The 22,557-nt window shown below is 43.6% G+C and overlaps 1 protein-coding gene across 1 annotated transcript; it reads right to left on the bottom strand.

The window, feature by feature from the left end:
• Positions 1 to 1,469: 1,469 nt before the first annotated feature.
• LOC107826925 (uncharacterized) lies at positions 1,470 to 2,548 on the bottom strand. Its single transcript, XM_016653969.2, has 3 exons — positions 2,339 to 2,548; positions 2,118 to 2,236; positions 1,470 to 1,998 (listed from the first exon to the last, which is right to left on the bottom strand). The coding sequence occupies exons 1-3, from the start codon at positions 2,546 to 2,548 to the stop codon at positions 1,470 to 1,472; spliced, it is 858 nt and encodes a 285-aa protein (XP_016509455.1).
• Positions 2,549 to 22,557: the final 20,009 nt, after the last annotated feature.

Raw genomic sequence — 22,557 nt, forward strand, 5'->3', positions numbered from 1 at the left:
TTGGATGGAACTTGAAGTTTTTGTTGTTTCCTAACTGCTTGAGTAATCTACACAACTACTCCATTGCTATGACAAAAAGCAGTGGTGAGAGTGAATCTCCCTGCCTTAGCCCTCTCTTTGCTTCAAATGGCTTGATTGGCTTCCCATTTACAATTATTGAGTAAGATACTGTGCTTATGCTTGCCATCACCCAATTTACATATTTTTCTGGATATCCCATCAGCCTAATTACTTGTTCCACATAAATCCATTCTACTGAATCATAGGCCTTCTGCATTTCTATCTTTAGCATACATCTGGGTGATGTATTTTTTCTTCCATATCCTTTGATCAATTCATGGCTCATTATAATGTTGTCCGTGATCACTCTTCCTGGTACAAAGGCTGTTTGACAATTATCTATCACCTTTGGCAAGACTTCCTGCAATCTGTTTGTTAAGATTTTGGATATGATCTTGTACAGAACAGTGCAACATGATATATGTCTAAATTCTTTAATATTGCTGGGATTCTTCACTTTTGGGATCAGAGTTATAGTGGTACAGTTGATTTGCTTACACATTTCTAGATTGTTAAAGAATTCCAATACTACTTGAGTCACCTCCTTGCCTATTATATGCCATGATTTCTTGTAGAAAAAAGCATTGTATCCATCACAGCCTGGAGCTTTGTTGTCATCAATACTTTGAAGTTCTTGTTTAACCTCTTCTTCAGTTACTTCTCTTATCAGATTCAATTGTTGCTGTCTATTCAGGTTGTTCCCCTGCTTCATTACTTCTGAGTTTACTGCTGGCAATTGTACTGCTGCTGTTCCCAACAGATTTTTGTAAAATTTTAGAATCTCATCTTCCACATCTGTAGCTGTATTTAGTAACTGACCTGCATTATTAAACAAACAACCTATATGGTTAGTGGCTTGTCTACTCTTAATGCAAGCTTGGAAATATGCTGTGTTTGCATCTCCCAAGTTGAGCCATTTGATCCTTGACTTTTGCCTCATAATGCTTTCCTTAATTTCAATCCATCTAGCTAGCTCCTTCCTTGATTCTTTTTCTAGTGTTATACCTTCTGTACTGCAGCCAAGTCCATCCCTTTGCTTCTGAATTCCCTCCAACTTTAGTCTTGCTTCTTGGATTCTTTGCACAGTATTGTTAAATTTTTGTCTATTCATCTGCTTCAATTTGCTCTTTATCATCTTGAGTTTCCTCCATACTCTGGTCATTGTTTTTCCTTCTTCTCTTTTTCTCCAGCATTCATACACAACATCCTCAAATCTTTTATGTTGTTCCATACAGTAAAAGAACTTGAAAGGTCTCCCGTCATTTTGTTGCTCAAAGTCCATTGTTAGACTTAATGGACAATGATCTGAGAACCCAGGTTGCAATGTCCTTCCTTCCATTACAGGCCATTTTTAAATCCAGGCAACATTAACAAGATCTATCAATTTTGCTGTGAACATGGATGTTAGTCTACGTATACTTCCTTCCTACTGTCTTTAATTCAGTTAGTCCATTTCTCCAGATGAAATCTTTGAAGTCTTTCACTTCAAATTCCTGTACTGGTGTCCCTTGAGCCCTATCTTTATTAGTCAAGATGGTGTTGTAGTCTCCCATTAGCACACAAGGATCAGTAGCACCAGCCATTGCTTTTTCCATATCTTCCCATAGTCTTTTCCTATCTTGTACTGTATGCATACCGTAGACAGTACCAAATCTGAATTTATTGCCATTTTGCCTCTCTATGACTTCCCCTATTATGTATTGTTGGTGCATTTCATACCCTTCAAAGTCTACCCTTGTTTGATCCCAAGCAATCCATATTCTACCACCTGGAGCCTGTGAATAATTTTCTATCCATCTCCAGTTATTGAAGATCTTCTTTATGATACCTTCTGCCTTTGTTTCTTTAACTCTATTCTCCAAAACTGCTATAAGCACTACCTTATTCTCCCTAATAAAATTTTTTAGTTTCTTTTGCTTAAACACCTTATTCATACCTCTAACATTTCACACTATGATGTTCATCATTATAAATTTCTTTGATTATTGTTACCCCCTCTGCCTCTATCCCTAGGTAGTTCCTTATCTTTGCCTTGTTCCCTTGTCATTTAGACTAGCCTTTGTGCAGTATCTACCAAAGCTGTGAAAGCATTGCCAGTGTTAACTGCCATCTCATCTCTTCCATCTCCATTATTCTTTGTAGCAGATTTACCTTTTTCCAATTGCCATTGTTCTTCCTATAAATTGTTACTTTGTATCCCATCACTGACTTCTTCCAATTGCTCCAAGAATCTGCCTCTTGTATCAATTTTATCAGTTTTGGGATCTAGATTGCTTACAACTTTCCATATCTTTCCTTGATTCTGCATACCATATGTTTGCTGCCCCATCTCTTGCTTCTGAACTTTCTTGTTGTGGCATGAATGACCAATTTGATAGCAAGTTTGATAGTACTGGGGTTTCCAGTCATACTGCACCAGTTGCTCAATCACTTTGCCATTAGGGTCAACCAGCTTAATTGTCCCAGGTAGTGTTCTATTTATATCCATTTCTATAAGGATCCGAGCATATGAGATCCTATTAGCCACAGTTGTGCAAGCATCAGCATACAAAGGCTTCCCTAGTCCACTTCCAATTTTGCTAAGCGCCTTATTACTCCATTAGTTTAGTGGGAGTTTTGGGAATTTAACCCATAGCGGAATAGTTTTCAAAACCTCTTCATTAAAGTCAAATCCCCCAGCCCAAGCTTTTAGTATTATAGGTCTACTGTTCATAGTATAAGGCCCATTCATCAACACTTCATCTCTTTCTTCAACACTATTCAATAAAATTGTGAAATATCCATCACTATGATATAGTACCTTAGGTTTTCTGACTTTTCCCCATTGAGCAGCAACAAATCGTTCAATAGCTCCTATAGTTGGAGTATTTCCAACTATATACATTATTAGAGCTCGATTCCATTTCTGCTTCTCCTCAGCTATATCTTCTTCCAGGATCTGTGCTACTACTTCACCCTCTTGTATCACCGGTGGAATACATGTTAGATCTATTCCTTTTGTAGCTAATTTATTGTCTTGCAATAATCCAGCCCATGACCTTCCCAAATTGGTTGGTTTCGTCTGGTTCTGCCTGTCTTCCTCAGCTTGTATATTCACTGTTCCATTGCCTTTCTCCTTTACCATACTATTTGTTACTGTTTCATTGGGTTTTGCTCTGCTAGTGCTTGCATCTCCAATGGCAATTGGTGTTACATTCATCCTGGGCATCCCTAGATTAGCGGGATTCACTGGGGTACCTGAATTAACATGATTGCAGCTTAGATCTGGCCAATTTAGCTCGAGATCCAGTTCCTCTTCCTGCATTTTTCCCTTTGCATGTTGTTTTCCTTGTTCCTTTGAGTTACTTTCCTTGATTCCGCGATCAATTACTAACAATTTGGACTGATTTTTCCTTGGCCTCCCTCTTCCTCCCATTTCTGGTGGTGGCGCAGTTATCTCATCTAACGTGCGCCGAGAGAAAAAGCCAAAAAAGGGTGTAGGAGAGGTAATGTTGATTATACGTTTGAGGCAGTATTTATTATATTGCAAATTACTCTTTCACATGTAAAATCCTATAAGTATAGTTCTTTGAAACACTGTAGCTAAATTTGAATAAAACGATTTTTTTTAAATAAATGTAATATATAGGGTACATGTCTATGTTTATCTAAATAATAAAAAAGAATTTACAAAACCAAATAAAAGTTTACTTACATATATAATAAAGTAAACATACATGCTGGAGAAAGAAACATCACAAAATTAGTCAATATTAAAAAAAAGTTGTTTCTTTTTTCTTCTTGAAGAATATTTGCTGAAGGAGTCAATTTACATAAATGGACATCAAACAAATAATAAACTTTGGTTATACGATTGCTATCATTAATTTCAATTTAGCACATTCGATGAATTGAAGTGTTGTCACAACCCGGATTTCCCACCATCGGGTGTCGTGATGGCGCCTACTATCGGAGCTAGGCAAGCCAAATGTTTAAAACACCTTTCTTGGTTCCTTTCAATAATATAATAAGCGAGACAAAATCTAAATGGAAGACTTTAAATTTAAAATAACTGAAAACCAAAGGTGACGAAGTTTGAACAATGATACCCAGAGTTTGGTGTCACTAGCTCACGGACTACTACAGAATGCTACAAACAATGTCTGAAAGGAAAATTCATCATGTTTGTCTGATACAAGATAAACAAACGAAAAACATGGAAAGGGACTTCGGCCTGCGAACGCCAGCTAGGCTACCTCGAGAGTCCCTGGGCTGAAGATAGCTCCCAAAAGTCCTACTGCTGCGGTCCGAAAGCTGCTCCCTAATCTGTGCACAAAAATGCACAGAGTGCAGCATCAGCACAACCGACCCCATGTGCTGGTAAGTGCCTGGCCTAACCCCAGCGAAGTAGTGACGAGGCTAGACAGGACCTACCACAATTAACCTGTACAGATATATATAACAAGTGCAAGAAACAATAACAAGATAATACAAAGTAAAGCTGTAAGTGGACGGCATGCCACACGATCCCATAATATCATATATAAGTGGACGGCGTGCCACACGATCCCATAATATCATATATAAGTGGACGGCGTGCCACACGATCCCATAATATCATATATAAGTGGACGGCGTGCCACACGATCCCATAATATCATATATAAGTGGACGACGTGCCACACGATCCCATAATATCATATATAAGTGGACGGGCGTGCCACACGATCCCATAATATCATATATAAGTGGACGGCGTGCCACACGATCCCATAATATCATATAATATCTGACTTCATATAGTAGACCCCTTCAGGGGAGGATAACAACTCAATACCTTTAACCCGACAAGGGTACAACTAACAACCCAAAATATCCCGACAAGGGAGAGTATATATCAGTCTACACATCCCGACAAGGGAGTACTCACAACACATTCTCTTTTTAAATCACTTCTTCCTCAACTAACACATTCATGTTCGAGCTAACGCTCCAAAAGTACACCAATCACAATTCTACCTCAATCGTTCACATTATATGAAACTCATGAAGTAAACAAGGAGATTGTGTCACATTGTTCGAATTAAAAGTAATTAAGACCCACGGTCATGCTAGACTCCGGTGCATAGATAACCGTCACCATGCCTATACACCGTACTCCACATTAGCAAGTAGCAAATAACATCCTAATCCTATTCCCTCAAGCCAAAGTTAGAACAAACACTTACCTCAAACTTCCATGGCCAACTCAAGCCTCAAACACCGCTTTTGCCACTAGTATCAGACTCCAAATGGCCCAAATCTAGTCAATTCAATTTCATAATGTAAATAACACTTCGAGTAACTGATTCTACAATTAAATTCTAAGCTAATATGCAAAATTATGTAAAATGACCAAAATGCCCCTCGGGCCCACATCTCAGAATCGGATAAAATTTATATTTTCAGGATCCTCATACCCTCACGAGTCTAACCATACCAAAATTACTCAAATTCGACCACAACTCGGCCTTCAAATTCTCAATTCAAGTCTATGGAAATTTTCTTTCATTTTTTAACCCAAAACACTAATTTGTTGATAAAAACAATAATAGATTCATGTAATTTAACAAAATTCGAGTTAAAATCATTTACTCCAATCTATATGGTGATTCTCAATTCAATTCCTCACTATTCATCTTCTTCTTTCCCCAAAAATAGCATTTTCAAGACCCACCCTTAGGGTTCATACAATATCCCATTACAACTTCAAATAAAACTCATAAATATGCTATCCATACTCCAATATTACATATATATGAAGCTCAAGTGAAGGAATTATCTTTTGGTGGAGGAATCTCATTTTTTTCTCTTTTTGGTGTTCTTGAAGATTCAACCCATTTCTTATGGATTTGATCCATAATAATGTTAGTATTCTCACCTAGTGATGTTATATAATCATCTTTATGCCAAAATAACTTACCTTGAAGTGTATCCATGCTGGAAGAGCTCCTCATTCTCTCTAAAATTCATTCCAAGTTGAAGAACTAACTCATTCTCTCTCTAAACCCACGTTTTCAGCTCTTTAAAATTCAACTCTAGTTATTCAACTCTAGTTCCGCGTAGCCTCCTTGCGTAGCCTACGCATGAAACCTACGTAGGAGGATTTCAATTTGGCCAAATTCTGATTTTTTGCTGCGCATGTTGCGTAGCCTGCTGCGTAGCCATACGCAGGTTGCGTAGCCTGCTCTGCTAACTTTTTGTAAAACTGTTATAACTTTCTGTATACACCTCCAAATGACAATCGGTTTGATGTTTTGGAAACTAGACTCATAGTGCTTTAATTTGATAGGTTGTGCCTCATACAAATCCTTATATATATGTAGATATGCTCGTCCAAAATGAGGTCTTGTGCGTACTCATTTGCAACTTTAGTCTATTATGAAATTTTCCAACTTGGCTTAGACTTAGGACTTTCCTTAGACCCCATATCTCTTATAATATGCCTCGTACACCTATTATCATATCTAATTGGTATCCATCATATTAATAGTCCTCGAATGAGAAGTAGAGTCGACCCCCAAACACTTAGCATAACTTATCGCTTTTCTCACACATCTCTAACTCCCAAGTTTTCCAAAATTTTTGCCAGAGTTTCCTTTGTAACTAGGCCTATCCACCTGTCAGAGAATCCCAAGAACCTATCCTAACAACACATACACAATCCAATCAACATAACACCACACGAAAAATAATTCTGATAGTGACCTCATAAGCAATATGTTGCTGGAAAAGAAACGCCATATATATCAACTATTTAAGTGATACTCAACTCATAGCAGGTAAGTTCTTGACATTTTCATGAAACATAGAAATAAATATTTAAATTAAAGATGACATTATTGGGTCATCACATTCTCTACATCTAAAACAACCGTTCGTCCTCGAACGGACAAAAGAAGGAAGTACCTGAGTCGGGAAATAAATGAGGATAATGGCTCCGCATATCGGACTCGGACTCCCAGGTCGATGCCTCAGGAGGCTGACCTCTCCACTGAACATGCACCGAAGGAAAACTCTACGACCTTAACTGTCAAACCTGCCGGTCTAGAATAGCCACCGGCTCCTCTTCATATGAAAGATCTTTGTCCGATTGGACAGTGCTGAAATCTATCACGTGCGATAGATCTCCGCGATACTTCCGGAGCATAGATACATGAAACACAGGATACACAGCTGACAAGCTAGGTGGCAAGGCAAGTCTATAAGCCACATCTCCCACACGATCAAGAATCTCAAATGGACCGATGAACCTAGGGCTGAGCTTGCCCTTCTTCCCAAATCTCATCACTTCCTTCATAGGCGATACACGGAGCAATACCCGCTCACCAACCATGAAAGCAACATCTCTGACCTTGCGGTCTGCATAACTCTTCTGTCTGGACTGAGCTGTACGAAGTCTATCCTCAATAATCCTGACCTTGTCCAAGGCCTCCTGAACCAGATCCGTACCCAATAATCGAGCCTCTCCCGGCTTAAACCATCCAACTGGAGACCGACATCGCCTACCATACACCGCCTCATACGGAGCCATCTTAATGCTGGACTGGTAGCTGTTGTTGTAGGCGAACTCTGCTAAAGGCAAAAACTGGTCCCACGAGCCTCCAAAATCAATGACACAGGCTCGGAGCATGTCCTCAAAGATCTGAATAGTCCTCTCGGACTGACCGTCCATCTAGGGATGAAATGTTGTACTCAACTTAACCTGGGTGCCCAACTCTTGCTGAACCGCTCTCCAGAAATGCGAGGTAAACTGCGTACCCCGATCCGAAATGATAGATAGCGGCACCCCATGAAGGTGAACAATCTCCCTGATATAAATCCCGGCTAACCTTTCAGACGAATAGGTGGCTGCAATAGGAACAAAATGCGCTGACTTGGTCAGCCTATCAATAATGACCCAAACTGCATCAAACTTCTTCCGAGTCATCGGAAGTCCAGTAACAAAATCCGTAGTAATCCTCTCCCACTTCCACTCGGGAAGCTCAATCTTCTGAAATAAACCACCGAGCCTCTGATGCTCGTACTTAACCTGCTGAAAGTTCAAACAACGAGCCACATATGCAACAATGTCTTTCTTCATTCTACGCCATCAATAGTGCTGCCTCAAATCCTGATACATCTTCGCGGCGCCCAGGTGAATAGAATACCGAGAACTGTGGGCCTCCGCTAAGATCAACTCTCGAATCCCATCAACATTGGGCACACAAACTCGCCCCTGCAATCTCAATACACCATCATCATCTAAGGTCACTTTCTTGGCACCTCCACGCCGCACCGTGTCCCTCAAGACATATAAATGGGGATCATCGAACTGCCAATCACGGATACGCTCCAATAACGAAGAACGAGCGACCGTGCAAGCTAATACTCGACTAGGCTCAGAAATGTCCAACCTCACAAACTGATTGGCCAAAGCCTGCACGTCCAAAGCAAGCAGTCTCTCACCGACCGGAATATAAGAAAGACTACCCATACTAGCTGACTTCCCACTCAAGGCATCAGCCACCACATTGGCCTTTCCCGAGTGATATAAGATAATGATGTCATAATCTTTCAACAATTCCAACCACCTCCTCTGCCTCAAATTCAACTCCTTTTGCTTGCACAAATACTGAAGACTCTTAAGATCCTTAAACACCTCACACGCCACACCATACAAATAATGTCTCCAAATCTTCAATGCGTGAGCAATGGCTGCCAACTCCAAATCATGCACTGGATAGTTCTTCTCATGAAACCTTTAACTGCCTCGAAGCATAGGCAATGACCTTTCCATCCTGCATCAACACTGCGCCAAGTCCAATACTAGATGCATCACAATAAACTGTATAGGGCCCTGAACCTGTGGGCAAAACCAACACCGGTGCCGTGGTCAGAGCTGCCTTGAGCCTCTGAAAGCTCGCCTCACACTCATCTGACCATCTGAACTGGGCACCTTTCTGGGTCAATCTGGTCATAGGGGCTGCAATGGATGAAAACCCTTCCACAAACCGACAGTAGTAACCTGCTAACCCCAGAAAACTCCGAATCTCCGTAGCTGAAGCTGGTCGAGGCCAGTTCTTGACTGCCTCTATCTTCTTCGGGTCTACCTGAATACCTGCTGCTGATACGACATGACCCAGGAATGCGATCGAACTCAACCAAAACTCCCACTTCGAGAACTTAGCATACATCTGACTATCCTTCAGGGTCTGAAGAACCGCTCTGAGATGCTGCTCATGCTCCTCCGGACTGCGGGAGTATATAAGAATATCGTCAATGAAGACTATCACGAACAAGTATAAATAAGGTCCGAACACTCGGTTCATCAACTCCATGAACGCTGCTGGGGCATTAGTCAATCCGAATGACATGACCAAAAACTCATAGTGCCCATACCGAGTGCGAAATGCTGTTTTAGGGACATCAGACGCCCTAATCCTCAGCTGGTGGTAGCCAGATCTCAAATCTATCTTTGAAAACACCCTCGCACCCTGAAGCTGGTCGAATAAATCGTCGATCCTCGGCAGTGGGTACTTGTTCTTAATCGTCACCTTGTTCAATTGCCGGTAATCAATGCACATCCTCATCGAACCATCCTTTTTCTTCACAAATAGCACCGGTGCGCCCCAAGGCGAAACACTGGGTCTAATGAAACCCTTCTCAAGCAAATCCTGAACCTGACCCTTTAACTCTTTCAATTCTGGCGGCGCCATACGATACGGTGGAATGAAAATGGGCTGAGTACCCGGAGCCAGATCAATTCAAAAGTCAATATCCCTGTCGGGCGTCATGCCCGACAGGTCTGAAGGGAAGACCTCGGGAAACTCCCAAACAATAGGAACAGAATCAATAGACGGGACCTTAGCGCTAAAGTCGCGAACATAAGCCAGATAAGCTAGACACCCCTTCTCGACCATGCGTTGAGCCTTCACATAAGATAACGTTACGAGAAGAATGACCAGGAGTCCCTCTCCACTCTAAACGGGGTAAATCCGGTAAGGCTAAGGTCACGATCTTGGCATGGCAATCCAAGATAGCATGGTACGGGGATAACCAATCCATCCCCAATATAACATCGAAGTAGACCATGTCCAAAAGCAACAAATCAACACGGGTCTCAAGACCCCCAAACACTACGATACAAGAACGATGAACTTGGTCGACCACTATAGAATCCCCCACTGGCGTAGACACATATACAGGAATACTCAAGGCCTCACTAGGCATAACCAAATAGGGTGCAAAATAGGACGACACATATGAATACGTAGATCCGGGATCAAATAGCACAGTAGCATCCCTATCACAGACCAGAATAGTACCTGTAATCACAGCATCTGATGACTCAGCCTCTGTCCTGGCTGGCAAGGCATAACAACAAGGCTGAGCCCCAGCTCCCTGAATCATATCCCTGGGATGATTTGCTGTTGGCTGACCCCTACCTCTAGCGGTCTGAGCTCCACCTCTAAGAACTCTACCTCCACCTCTATGTCCTCTACCCCCCGCCTCTAGCAGGCTGGGCAGGCTGTGGGGCAATTGGTGCCTGGATCATCGGGCGAGGACCCTGCTGCTGCGAGCTGCTGGAAGCTCGAGGGCAATATCTGGCAATGTGAGTCTTATCGCCGCAAGTATAACAAGCCCTCAGATGCTGAGAATAATGAAGTGGTGGTGCACTGATAGGTGTTGATGGTGAACTAAAGAGCTGCTGGTCAGAATACTGCGGCTGAGAACCACGACCACCTGGTGTACCATGAGAAGCCTGGAGAGCTGACTGAAAGGGCCTCGAAGGATGGCTTCTACCATAAGAATCCCTACCTCCAGACGAGGTACCACTGAATCTACCGGAATGACGGGGCCTCTTATCAGACCCGTGACCACCTCCCTAAGCAAGTGCCATCTCTATCCGGCGGGCACCATCTGCCGCCTCCTGAAATGAAATCTCACTACCGGCACTCATGGACATCTGAACACGGATCGGCTGGGCAAACCCATCAATAAACCTCCGCACCCTCTCTCTATCTGTGAGGAGTATCACAATAGCATGACGAGCAAGATCAATGAACCGGGTCTCATACTGGGTGACCATCATAGGACCCTGCTGGAGACGCTCAAACTGCCTGCGAAGAGAATCTCGCTGAGTAACTGGAAGAAAATTCCCCAGAAATAACTCTGAAAACTGATCCCAGGTCAATGATGGCGACCCTACTGGCCTGGTTAAATAGAAATCCCTCCACCAAGTCTTGGCAGATCCATCCAGGCAAAAAGTGGCGAAGTCGACCCCATTGGCCTCTACAATGCCCATAGTCCGTAGAACCTCATGACAGCTAAATATGAAATCCTGAGCATCCTCTGAGGGAGTGACACTATATGTGGTTGTGAAGAGCTTGGTGAAACGATCAGGCCTCCACAAAGCATCCGCGGACATAGTCGCACCATCGCTGGACTAAGCCGCAATACCTGGTTGGGTTGCCACAGCTGGCTGAACTACCACGGCTGGCTGAACTGCTGGAACCTGAGCCTGAGGAGCTACCGGCTCTAGAGTACGAGTATCGGGAGTCTGAACTCCTCCCCCAGCCTGAGATGTGGCTGGAGCTACGGGAAGCAAACCCGCTCTAGAAATGCCCTCCATAAAGCCTACTAGTTGGACCAAAGCGTCCTGAAGCACTGGAGTGGCTATGAAACCCTCTGGGACCTGAGCTGGGCCCACCGGAGCTGCTGGATATGGGACCCCTTCGTCGTGGTCAACATGAGGCTCCACCTCTGGGACTGCCGCTGGGGCTGAGCTCTGCCCCGACCTCGGCCTCGCCCCCTGCCCCTGATAGGAGCTGCTGCTGGGGGATCGGGCTGCTTCGCGAAAGAAGAAGAAGCATGTTTCCTCGCCATCTGCGAAAGAACAGAGTGGAAAGACAATCAGTACTTGAAGAACAGAATCGCACGACAAGAATAAACAAGGTGAAGTTTTCCTAACTCAGTAGCCTCTGCGGGATAAATACAGACATCTCCATACCGATCCCTCAGACTCTACTGAGCTTGTCCGTGAGTTGTGAGACCTAAGTAACCTAGGGCTCTGATACCAACCTGTCACGACCCAGATTTCCCACCATCGGGTGTCGTGATGGCGCCTACTATCGGAGCTAGGCAAGCCAAATGTTTAAAACACCTTTCCTGCTTCCTTTCAACAATATAATAAGCAAGACAAAATCTAAACGGAAGACTTTAAATTTAAAACAACTGAAAACCAAAGGTGCGGAAGTTTGAACTAAAATGCTACCCAGAGTTTGGTGTCACTAGCTCACGGACTACTACAGAATGCTACAAACAATGTCTGAAAGGAAAATACATCATGTTTGTCTGATACAATATAAACAAACGAAAAACATGGAAAGGGACTTCGGCCTGCGAACGCCAGCTAGGCTACCTTGAGAGTCCCTGGGCTGAAGAAAGCTCCCAAAAGTCCTACTACTGCGGTCCGAAAGCTGCTCCCTGATCTGTGCACAAAAATGCACAGAGTGCAGCATCAACACAACCGACCCCATGTGCTGGTAAGTGCCTGACCTAACCCCGGCGAAGTAGTGATGGGGCTAGACAGGACCTACCACAATTAGCCTGTACAGATCAAGGACAAGGGCATGCCACACGATCCCATAATATCATATATAAGTGGACGGCGTGCCACACGATCCCATAATATCATATATAAGTGGACGGCGTGCCACACGATCCCATAATATCATATATAAGTGGACGGCGTGCCACACGATCCCATAATATCATATATAAGTGGACGGCGTGCCACACGATCCCATAATATCATATATAAGTGGACGGCGTGCCACACGATCCCATAATATCATATATAAGTGGACGGCGTGCCACACGATCCCATAATATCATATATAAGTGGACGGCGTGCCACACGATCCCATAATATCATATATAAGTGGACGGCGTGCCACACGATCCCATAATATCATATAATATCTGACTTCATATAGTAGACCCCTTCAGGGGAGGATAACAACTCAATACCTTTAACCCGACAAGGGTACAACTAACAGCCCAAAATATCCCAACAAAGGAGAGTATATATCAGTCTACACATCCCGACAAGGGAGTACTCACAACACATTTTCTTTTTAAATCACTTCTTCCTCAACTAACACATTCTTGTTCGAGCTAACGCTCCAAAAGTACACCAATCACAATTCTACCTCAATCGTTCAAATTATATGAAACTCATCAAGTAAACAAGGAGATTGTGTCACATTATTCGAATTAAAAGCAATTAAGACCCACGGTCATGCTAGACTCCGGTGCATAGATAACCGTCACCATGCCTATACACCGTACTCCACATTAGCAAGTAGCAAATAACATCCTAATCCTATTCCCTCAAGCCAAAGTTAGAACAAACACTTACCGCTAACTTCCACGGCCAACTCAAGCCTCAAACACCGCTTTTACCACGAGTATCAGACTCCAAATGGCCAAAATCTAGTCAATTCAATTTCATAATGTAAATAACACTTCGAGTAACAGATTCTACAATTAAATTCTAAGCTAATATGCAAAATTAAGTAAAATGACCAAAATGCCCCTCGGGCCCACATCTCAGAATCGGGAAAAATTTACATTTTCAGAATCCTCATACTCTCACAAGTCTAACCATACCAAAATTACTCAAATTCGGCCACAACTCGGCCTTCAAATTCTCAATTCAAGTCTATGGAAATTTTCTTTCATTTTTCAACCCAAAACACTAATTTATTGATAAAACAATAATAGATTCATGTAATTTAACCAAATTCGAGTTAAAATCATTTACTCCAATCTATATGGTGATTCTCAATTCAATTCCTCACTATTCATCTTCTTCTTTCCCCAAAAATAGCATTTTCAAGACCCACCCTTAGGGTTCATACAATATCCCATTACAACTTCAAATAAAACTCATAAACATGCTATACATACTCCAATATTACATATATATGAAGCTCAAGTGAAGAAATTATCTTTTGGTGGAGGAATCTCATTTTTTTCTCTTTTTGATGTTCTTGAAGATTCAACCCATTTCCTATGGATTTGATCCATAATAATGTTAGTATTCTCACCTAGTGATGTTATATAATCATCTTTATGCCAAAATAACTTACCTTGAAGTGTATCCATGCTGGAAGAGCTCCTCCTTCTCTCTAAAATTCATTCCAAGTTGAAGAACTAACTCATTCTCTCTCTAAACCCACGTTTTCAGCTCTTTAAAATTCAACTCTAGTTCTGCGTAGCCTCCTTGCGTAGACTACGTATGAAACCTACGCAAGAGGCTTTCAATTTGGCCAAATTCTGATTTTTTGCTACGCATGTTGCGTAGCCTGCTGCGTAGCCATACGCTGGTTGCGCATCCTGCTCTGCTAACTTTTTGTAAAACGGTTATAACTTTATGTATACACCTCCAAATGACAATCAGTTTGATGTTCTGGAAACTAGACTCATAGAGCTTTAATTTGATAGGTTGTGCCTCACACAAATCCTTATATATATGTAGATATGCTCGTCCAAAGTGAGGTCTTGTGCGTACTCATTTGCAACATTAGTCTATTATGAAATTTTCCAACTTGGCTTAGACTTAGGACTTTCCTTAGACCCCATATCTCTTATAATATGCCTCGTACACCTATTATCATATCTAATTGGTATCCATCATGTTAATAGTCCTCGAATGAGAAGTAGAGTCGACCCCCAAACACTTAGCATAACTTATCGCTTTTCTCACACATCTCTAACTCCCAAGTTTTCCAAAATTTTTGCCAGAGTTTCCTTTGTAACTAGGCCTATCCACCTGTCAGAGAATCCCAAGAACCAATCCTAACAACACATACACAATCCAATCAACGTAACACCACATGAAAAATAATTCTGATAGTGACCTCATAAGCAATATGTTGCTAGAAAAGAAACGCCATATACATCAACTATTTAAGTGATACTCAACTCATAGCAGGTAAGTTCTTGACATTTTCATGAAACATAGAAATAAATATTTAAATTAAAGATGACATTATTGGGTCATCACATTCTCCACCTCTAAAATAACCGTTCGTCCTCGAAAGGACAAAAGAAGGAAGTACCTGAGTCGGGAAATAAATGAGGATAACGGCTCCGCATATCGGACTCGGACTCCCAGGTCGATGCCTCATGAGGCTGACCTCTCCCCTGAACATGCACTGAAGGAAAACTCTTCGACCTCAACTGTCGAACCTTCCGGTCTAGAATAGCCATCGGCTCCTCTTCATATGACAGATCTTTGTCCAATTGGACAGTGTTGAAATCTAACACGTACGATGGATCTCCGCGATACTTCCAGAGCATAGATACATGAAACACGGGATGCACAACTGACAAGCTAGGTGGCAAGGCAAGTCTATAAGCCACCTCTCCCACACGATCAAGAATCTCAAATGGACCGATGAACCTAGGGCTGAGCTTGCCCTTCTTCCCAAATCTCATCACGCCCTTCATAGGCGATACACGGAGCAATACCCGCTCACCAACCATGTAAGCAACATCTCTGACCTTGCGGTCTGCATAACTCTTCTGTCTGGACTGAGCTGTACGAAGTCTATCCTCAATAATCCTGACCTTGTCCAAGGCCTCCTGAACCAGATCCGTACCCAATAATCGAGCCTCTCCCGGCTCAAACCATCCAACTGGAGACCGACATCGCCTACCATACAACGCCTCACACAGAGCCATCTTAATGCTGTACTGGTAGCTATTGTTGTAGGCGAACTCTGCTAAAGGCAAAAACTGGTCCCACGAGCCTCCAAAATCAATGACACAGGCTCGGAGCATGTCCTCAAGGATCTGAATAGTCCTCTCGGACTGACCGTCCGTCTGGGGATGAAATGTTGTACTCAACTCAACCTGGGTGCCCAACTCTCGCTGAACCGCTCTCCATAAATGCGAGGTAAACTGCGTACCCCGATCCAAAATGATAGATAGCGGTACCCCATGAAGGTGAACAATCTCCCTGATATAAATCCCGGCTAACCTTTCAGACGAATAGGTGGCTGCAACAGGAACAAAATGCGCTGACTTGGTCAGCCTATCAATAATGACCCAAACTGCATCAAACTTCTTCCGAGTCATCGGAAGTCCAGTAACAAAATCCATAGTAATTCTCTCCCACTTCCACTCGGGAAGCTCAATCCTCTGAAATAAACCACCGGGCCTCTGATGCTCGTACTTAACCTGCTGACAGTTCAAACAACGAGCCACATATGCAACAATGTCTTTCTTCATTATACACCACCAATAGTGTTGCCTCAAATCCTGATACATCTTCGTGGCGCCCGGGTGAATAGAATACCGAGAACTATGGGCCTCCGCTAAGATCAACTCTCGAATCCCATCAACATTGGGCACACAAACTCGCCCCTGCAATCTCAATACACCATCATCATCTAAGGTCACTTTCTTGTCACCTCCACGCCGCACCGTGTCCCTCAAGACACATAAATGGGGATCATCGAACTGCCGATCACGGATACGCTCCAATAATGAAGAACGAACGACCGTGCAAGCTAATACTCGACTAGGCTCAGAAATGTCCAACCTCACAAAATGATTGGCCAAAGCCTGCACGTCCAAAACAAGCAGTCTCTCACCGACCGGAATATAAAAAAGACTACCCATACTGGTTGACTTCCTACTCAAGGCATTGGCCACCACATTGGCCTTTCCCGGGTGATATAAGATAGTGATGTCATAATCTTTCAACAATTCCAACCACCTCCTCTGCCTCAAATTCAACTTCTTTTGCTTGAACAAATACTGAAGACTCTTATGATCCGTGAACACCTCACACGCCACACCATACAGATAATGCCTCCAAATTTTCAATGCGTGAGCAATGACTGCCAACTCCAAATCATGCACTGGATAGTTCTTCTCATGAACCTTCAACTGCCTCGAAGCATAGGCAATGACCTTGCCATCCTACATCAACACTGCGCCAAGTCCAATACGAGATGCATCACAATAGACTGTATAGGACCCTGAACCTGTGGGCAAAACCAACACCGGTGCCGTGGTCAGAGCTGCCTTGAGCCTCCGAAAGCTCGCCTCACACTCATCTGACCATCTGAACTGGGCACCTTTCTGGGTCAATCTTGTCATAGGGGCTGCAATGGATGAAAACCCTTCCACAAACCGACGGTAGTAACCTGCTAACCTTAGGAAACTCCGAATCTCCGTAGCTGAAGCTGGTCGAGGCCAGTTCTTGACTGCCTCTATCTTCTTCGGGTCTACCTGAATACCTGCTGCTGATACGACATGACCTAGGAATGCGACCAAACTCAACCAAAACTCGCACTTCGAGAACTTAGCATACAACTGACTATCCTTCAGGGTCTGAAGAACTGCTCTGAGGTGCTGCTCATGCTCCCCCGGACTGCGGGAGTATATATGAATATCGTCAATGAAGACTATCACGAACAAGTCCAAATAAGGTCTGAACACTCGGTTCATCAACTCCATGAATGCTGCTGGGGCATTAGTCAATCCGAATGACATGACCAAAAACTCATAGTGCCCATACCGAGTGCGAAATGCTGTCTTAGGGACATCAGACGCCCTAATCCTCAGCTGGTGGTAGCCAGATCTCAAATCTATCTTTGAAAACACCCTCGCACCCTGAAGCTGGTCGAATAAATCGTCGATCCTCGGCAGTGGGTACTAGTTCTTAATCGTCACCTTGTTCAATTGCCGGTAATCAATGCACATCCTCATCGAACCATCCTTTTTCTTCACAAATAGCACTGGTGCGCCCCAAGGCGAAACACTGGGTCTAATGAAACCCTTCTCAAGCAAATCCTAAACCTGACCCTTTAACTCTTTCAATTCTGGCGGCGCCATACGATATGGCAGAATGGAAATGGGCTGAGTGCCCGGAGCCAGATCAATTCAAAAGTCAATATCCCTGTCGGGCAGCATGCCCGGCAGGTCTGAAGAGAAGACCTCGGGAAACTCCCGAACAATAGGAACAGAATCAATAGACGGGACCTCAGCGCTGGAGTCACGAACATAAGAAAGATAAGCTAGACACCCCTTCTCGACCATGCGTCGAGCCTTCACATAAGAAATAATACTGCGAGAAGAATGACTAGGAGTCCCTCTCCACTCTAAATGGGGTAAATCTGGTAAGGCTAAGGTCACGGTCTTGGCATGGCAATCCAAGATAGCATGGTATGGGGATAACCAATCCATCCCCAATATAACATCGAAGTCGACCATGTCTAAAAGCAACAAATCAACACGGGTCTCAAGACCCCCAAACACTACGATACAAGAACGATGAACTTGGTCAACCACTATAGAATCCCTCACTGGCGTAGACACATATACAGGAATACTAAAGGCCTCACTAGGCATAACCAAATAGGGTGCAAAATAGGACGACACATATGAATACATAGATCCGGGATCAAATAACACAGTAGCATCCCTATCACAGACCAGAATAGTACCTGTAATCACAACATCTGATGACTCAGCCTCTGTCCTAGCTGGCAAGGCATATCAATGGGGCTAGGCCCCAGCTCCCTGAATCATATCCCTGGGACGATTTGCTGCTGGCTGACCCCTACCTCTAGCGGTCTGAGCTCCACCTCTAAGACCTCTACCTCCACCTCTATGTCCTCTACCCCCGCCTCTAGTTGGCTGGGCAGGCTGTGGGGCAATTGGTGCCTGGATCATCGGGCGAGGACCCTACTGCTCCGAGCTGCTGGAAGCTTGAGGGCAATATCTGGCAATGTGACTCACATCGCCGCAAGTATAACAAGCCCTTGGCTGCTGAGAATAACGAAGTGGTGGTGCACTGATAGGTGCTGATGGTGAACTGAAGAGCTGCTGGTCAGAATACTACGGCTGAGAACCACGACCACCTGATGTACCATGAGATGCCTGGAGAGCTGACTGAAAGGGCCTCGAAGGATGGCCTCTACCATAAGAATCCCTACCTCCAGACGAGGTACCACTGAATTTACCGGAATGACGGGGCCTCTTATCAGACCCATGACCACCTCCCTGAGCAAGTGCCATCTCTATCCGGCGGGCACCATCTGCCGCCTCCTGAAATGAAATCTCACTACCGGTACTCATGGCCATCTGAACACGGATCGGCTGGGCCAACCCATCAATAAACCTCCGCACCCTCTCTCTATCTGTGAGGAGTATCACAATGGCATAACGAGCAAGATCAATGAACTGGGTCTCATACTGGGTGACCGTCATAGGACCCTGCTGGAGACGCTCAAACTGCCTGCAAAGAGCATCTCGCTGAGTAACTGGAAGAAACTTCCCCAGAAATAACTCTGAAAACTGATCCCAGGTCAATGATGGCGACCCTGCTGGCCTGGCTAAACATAAATCCCTCCACCAAGTCTTGGCGGATCCTGCCAGGCGAAAAGTGGCGAAGTCGACCCCATTGGCCTCTACAATGCCCATAGTCCGTAGAACCTCATGACAGCTGAATATGAAATCCTGAGCATCCTCTGAGGGAGTGCCACTATATGTGGTTGTGAAGAGCTTGGTGAAATGATCAAGCCTCCACAAAGCATCCGCGGACATAGCCGCACCATCGCTGGACTGAGCCGCAATACCTGGCTGGGCTGCCACAGCTGGCTGAACTGCTGGAACTTGGGCCTGAGGAGCTACCGGCTCTAGAGTACGAGTATCGGGAGTCTGAACTCCTCCCCTAGCCTGGGATATGGCTGGAGCTATGGGAAGCAAACCCGCTCTAGAAATGCCCTCCATAAAGCCTACCAATCGGACCAAAGCATCCTGAAGCACTGGAGTGGCTATGAAACCCTCTGGGACCTGAGCTGGGCCCACCGAAGCTGCTGGAGCTGGGACCCCTTTGTCATGGTCTACATGAGGCTCCACCTCTAGGACTTCCGCTGGGGCTGAGCTTTGCCCCGGCCTCGGCCTCTGGCATGGCCTCGGCCTCGCCCCCTGCCCCTGATAGGAGCTGCTACTGGGGGATCGGGCTGCTGCGCAGAAGAAGAGGAAGCACGTGTCCTTGCCATCTGCGAAAGAACAGAGTGGAAAGACAATCAGTACTTGTAATTGCACGACAAGAATAAACAAGGTAAAGTTTTCCTAACTCAGTAGCCTCTGCGGGATAAATACAGACGTCTCCATATCGATCCCTCAGACTCTACCGAGCTGTCCATGAGTTGTGAGACCTAAGTAACCTAGTGCTCTGAAACCAACCTGTCACGATCCGGATTTCCCACCATCGGGTGTCGTGATGGCACCTACTATCGGAGCTAGGCAAGCCAAATATTTAAAACACCTTTCCTTCTTCCTTTCAACAATATAATAAGCAAGAAAAAATCTAAACGGAAGACTTTAAATTTAAAACAACTGAAAACCAAAGGTGCGGAAGTTTGAACTAAAATGCTACCCAGAGTTTGGTGTCACTAGCTCACGGACTACTACAGAATGCTATAAACAATGTCTGAAAGAAAAATACATCATGTTTGTCTGATACAAGATAAACAAACGAAAAACATGGAAAGGGACTTCGGCCTGCGAACGCCAGCTAGGCTACCTCGAGAGTCCTTGGGCTGAAGATAGCTCCCAAAAGTCCTACTGCTGCAGTCCGAAAGCTACTCCCTGATCTGTGCACAAAAATGCACAGAGTGCAGCATCAGCACAACCGACCCCATGTGCTGGCAAGTGCCTGGCCTAACCCCGGCGAAGTAGTGATGAGGCTAGACAGGACCTACCACAATTAACCTGTACAGATATATATAACAAGTGCAAGAAACAATAACAAGATAATACAAAGTAAAGCTGGGAGGGGACATGCTATCGGGGAGTAACAGATAAAAATGAAGTATCGGAAATAAACAGAAGAAACTCCGGCGTGCCACACGATCCCATAATATCATATATATAAGTGGACGACATGCCACACGATCCCATGATATCATATATAAGTGGACGGCGTGCCACACGATCCCATAATATCATATATAAGTGTTCGACGTGCCACACGATCCCATAATATCATATATAAGTGGACGGCGTGCCACACGATCCTATAATATCATATATAAGTGTTCGACGTGCCACACGATCCCATAATATCATATAATATCTGACTTCATATAGTAGACCCCTTCAGGGAAGGATAACAACTCAATACCTTTAACCCGACAAGGGTACAACTAACAGCCCAAAATATCCCGACAAGGGAGAGTATATATCAGTCTACACATCCCGGCAATGGAGTACTCACAACACATTCTCTTTTTAAATCACTTCTTCCTCAACTAACACATTCATGTTCGAGCTAACGCTCCAAAAGTACACCAATCACAATTCTACCTCAATCGTTCACATTATATGAAACTCATCAAGTAAACAGGGAGATTGTGTCACATTATTCGAATTAAAAGCAATTAAGACCCACGGTCATGCTAGACTCCGGTGCATAGATAACCGTCACCATGCCTATACACCGTACTCCACATTAGCAAGTAGAAAATAACATCCTAATCCTATTCCCTCAAGCCAAAGTTAGAACAAACACTTACCTCGAACTTCCACGGCCAACTCAAGCTTCAAACACCGCTTTTGCCACGAGTATCAGACTCCAAATGGCCCAAATCTAGTCAATTCAATTTCATAATGTAAATAACACTTCGAGTAACTAATTCTACAATTAAATTCTAAGCTAATATGCAAAATTATGTAAAATGACCAAAATGCCCCTCGGGCCCACATCTCAGAATCTAGTAAAATTTATATTTTCAGAATTCTCATACCCTCACGAGTCTAACCATACCAAAATTACTCAAATTCGACCACAACTCTGCCTTCAAATTCTCAATTCAAGTCTATAGAAATTTTCTACCATTTTTTAACACAAAACACTAATTTATTGATAAAAACAATAATAGATTCATGCAATTTAACCAAATTCGAGTTAAAATCATTTACTCCAATCTTTATGGTGATTCTCAATTCAATTCCTCACTATTCATCTTCTTCTTTCCCCAAAAATAGCATTTTCAAGACCCACCCTTAGGGTTCATACAATATCCCATTACAACTTCAAATAAAACTCATAAACATGCTATCCATACTCCAATATTACATATATATGAAGCTCAAGTGAAGGAATTATCTTTTGGTGGAGGAATCTCATTTTTTTCTCTTTTTGGTGTTCTTGAAGATTCAACCCATTTCCTATAGATTTGATCCATAATAATGTTAGAAGTCTCACTTAGTGATGTTATATAATCATCTTTGTGCCAAAATAACTTACCTTGAAGTGTATCTATGCTGGAAGAGCTCCTCCTTCTCTCTAAAATTCATTCCAAGTTGAAGAACTAACTCATTCTCTCTCTAAACCCACATTTTCAGCTCTTTAAAATTCAACTCTAGTTCTGCGTAGCCTACGCATGAAACCTACGCAGGAGGCTT

This window comes from Nicotiana tabacum, chromosome 10, assembly GCF_000715075.1.
Source record: "Nicotiana tabacum cultivar K326 chromosome 10, ASM71507v2, whole genome shotgun sequence".
NCBI lineage: Eukaryota > Viridiplantae > Streptophyta > Magnoliopsida > Solanales > Solanaceae > Nicotiana > Nicotiana tabacum.

Coding starts and splice junctions, on each gene's coding strand:
- LOC107826925 (XM_016653969.2), bottom strand. CDS start 2,548: ATGGATATAAATAGAACACTACCTGGGACAATTAAGCTGGTTGACCCT. Junction 2,237..2,338: donor AAGGAAAGATATGGAAAGTT/GTAAGCAATCTA, acceptor AACAATTTATAG/GAAGAACAATGGCAATTGGA. Junction 1,999..2,117: donor TTGGTAGATACTGCACAAAG/GCTAGTCTAAAT, acceptor GTGAAATGTTAG/AGGTATGAATAAGGTGTTTA.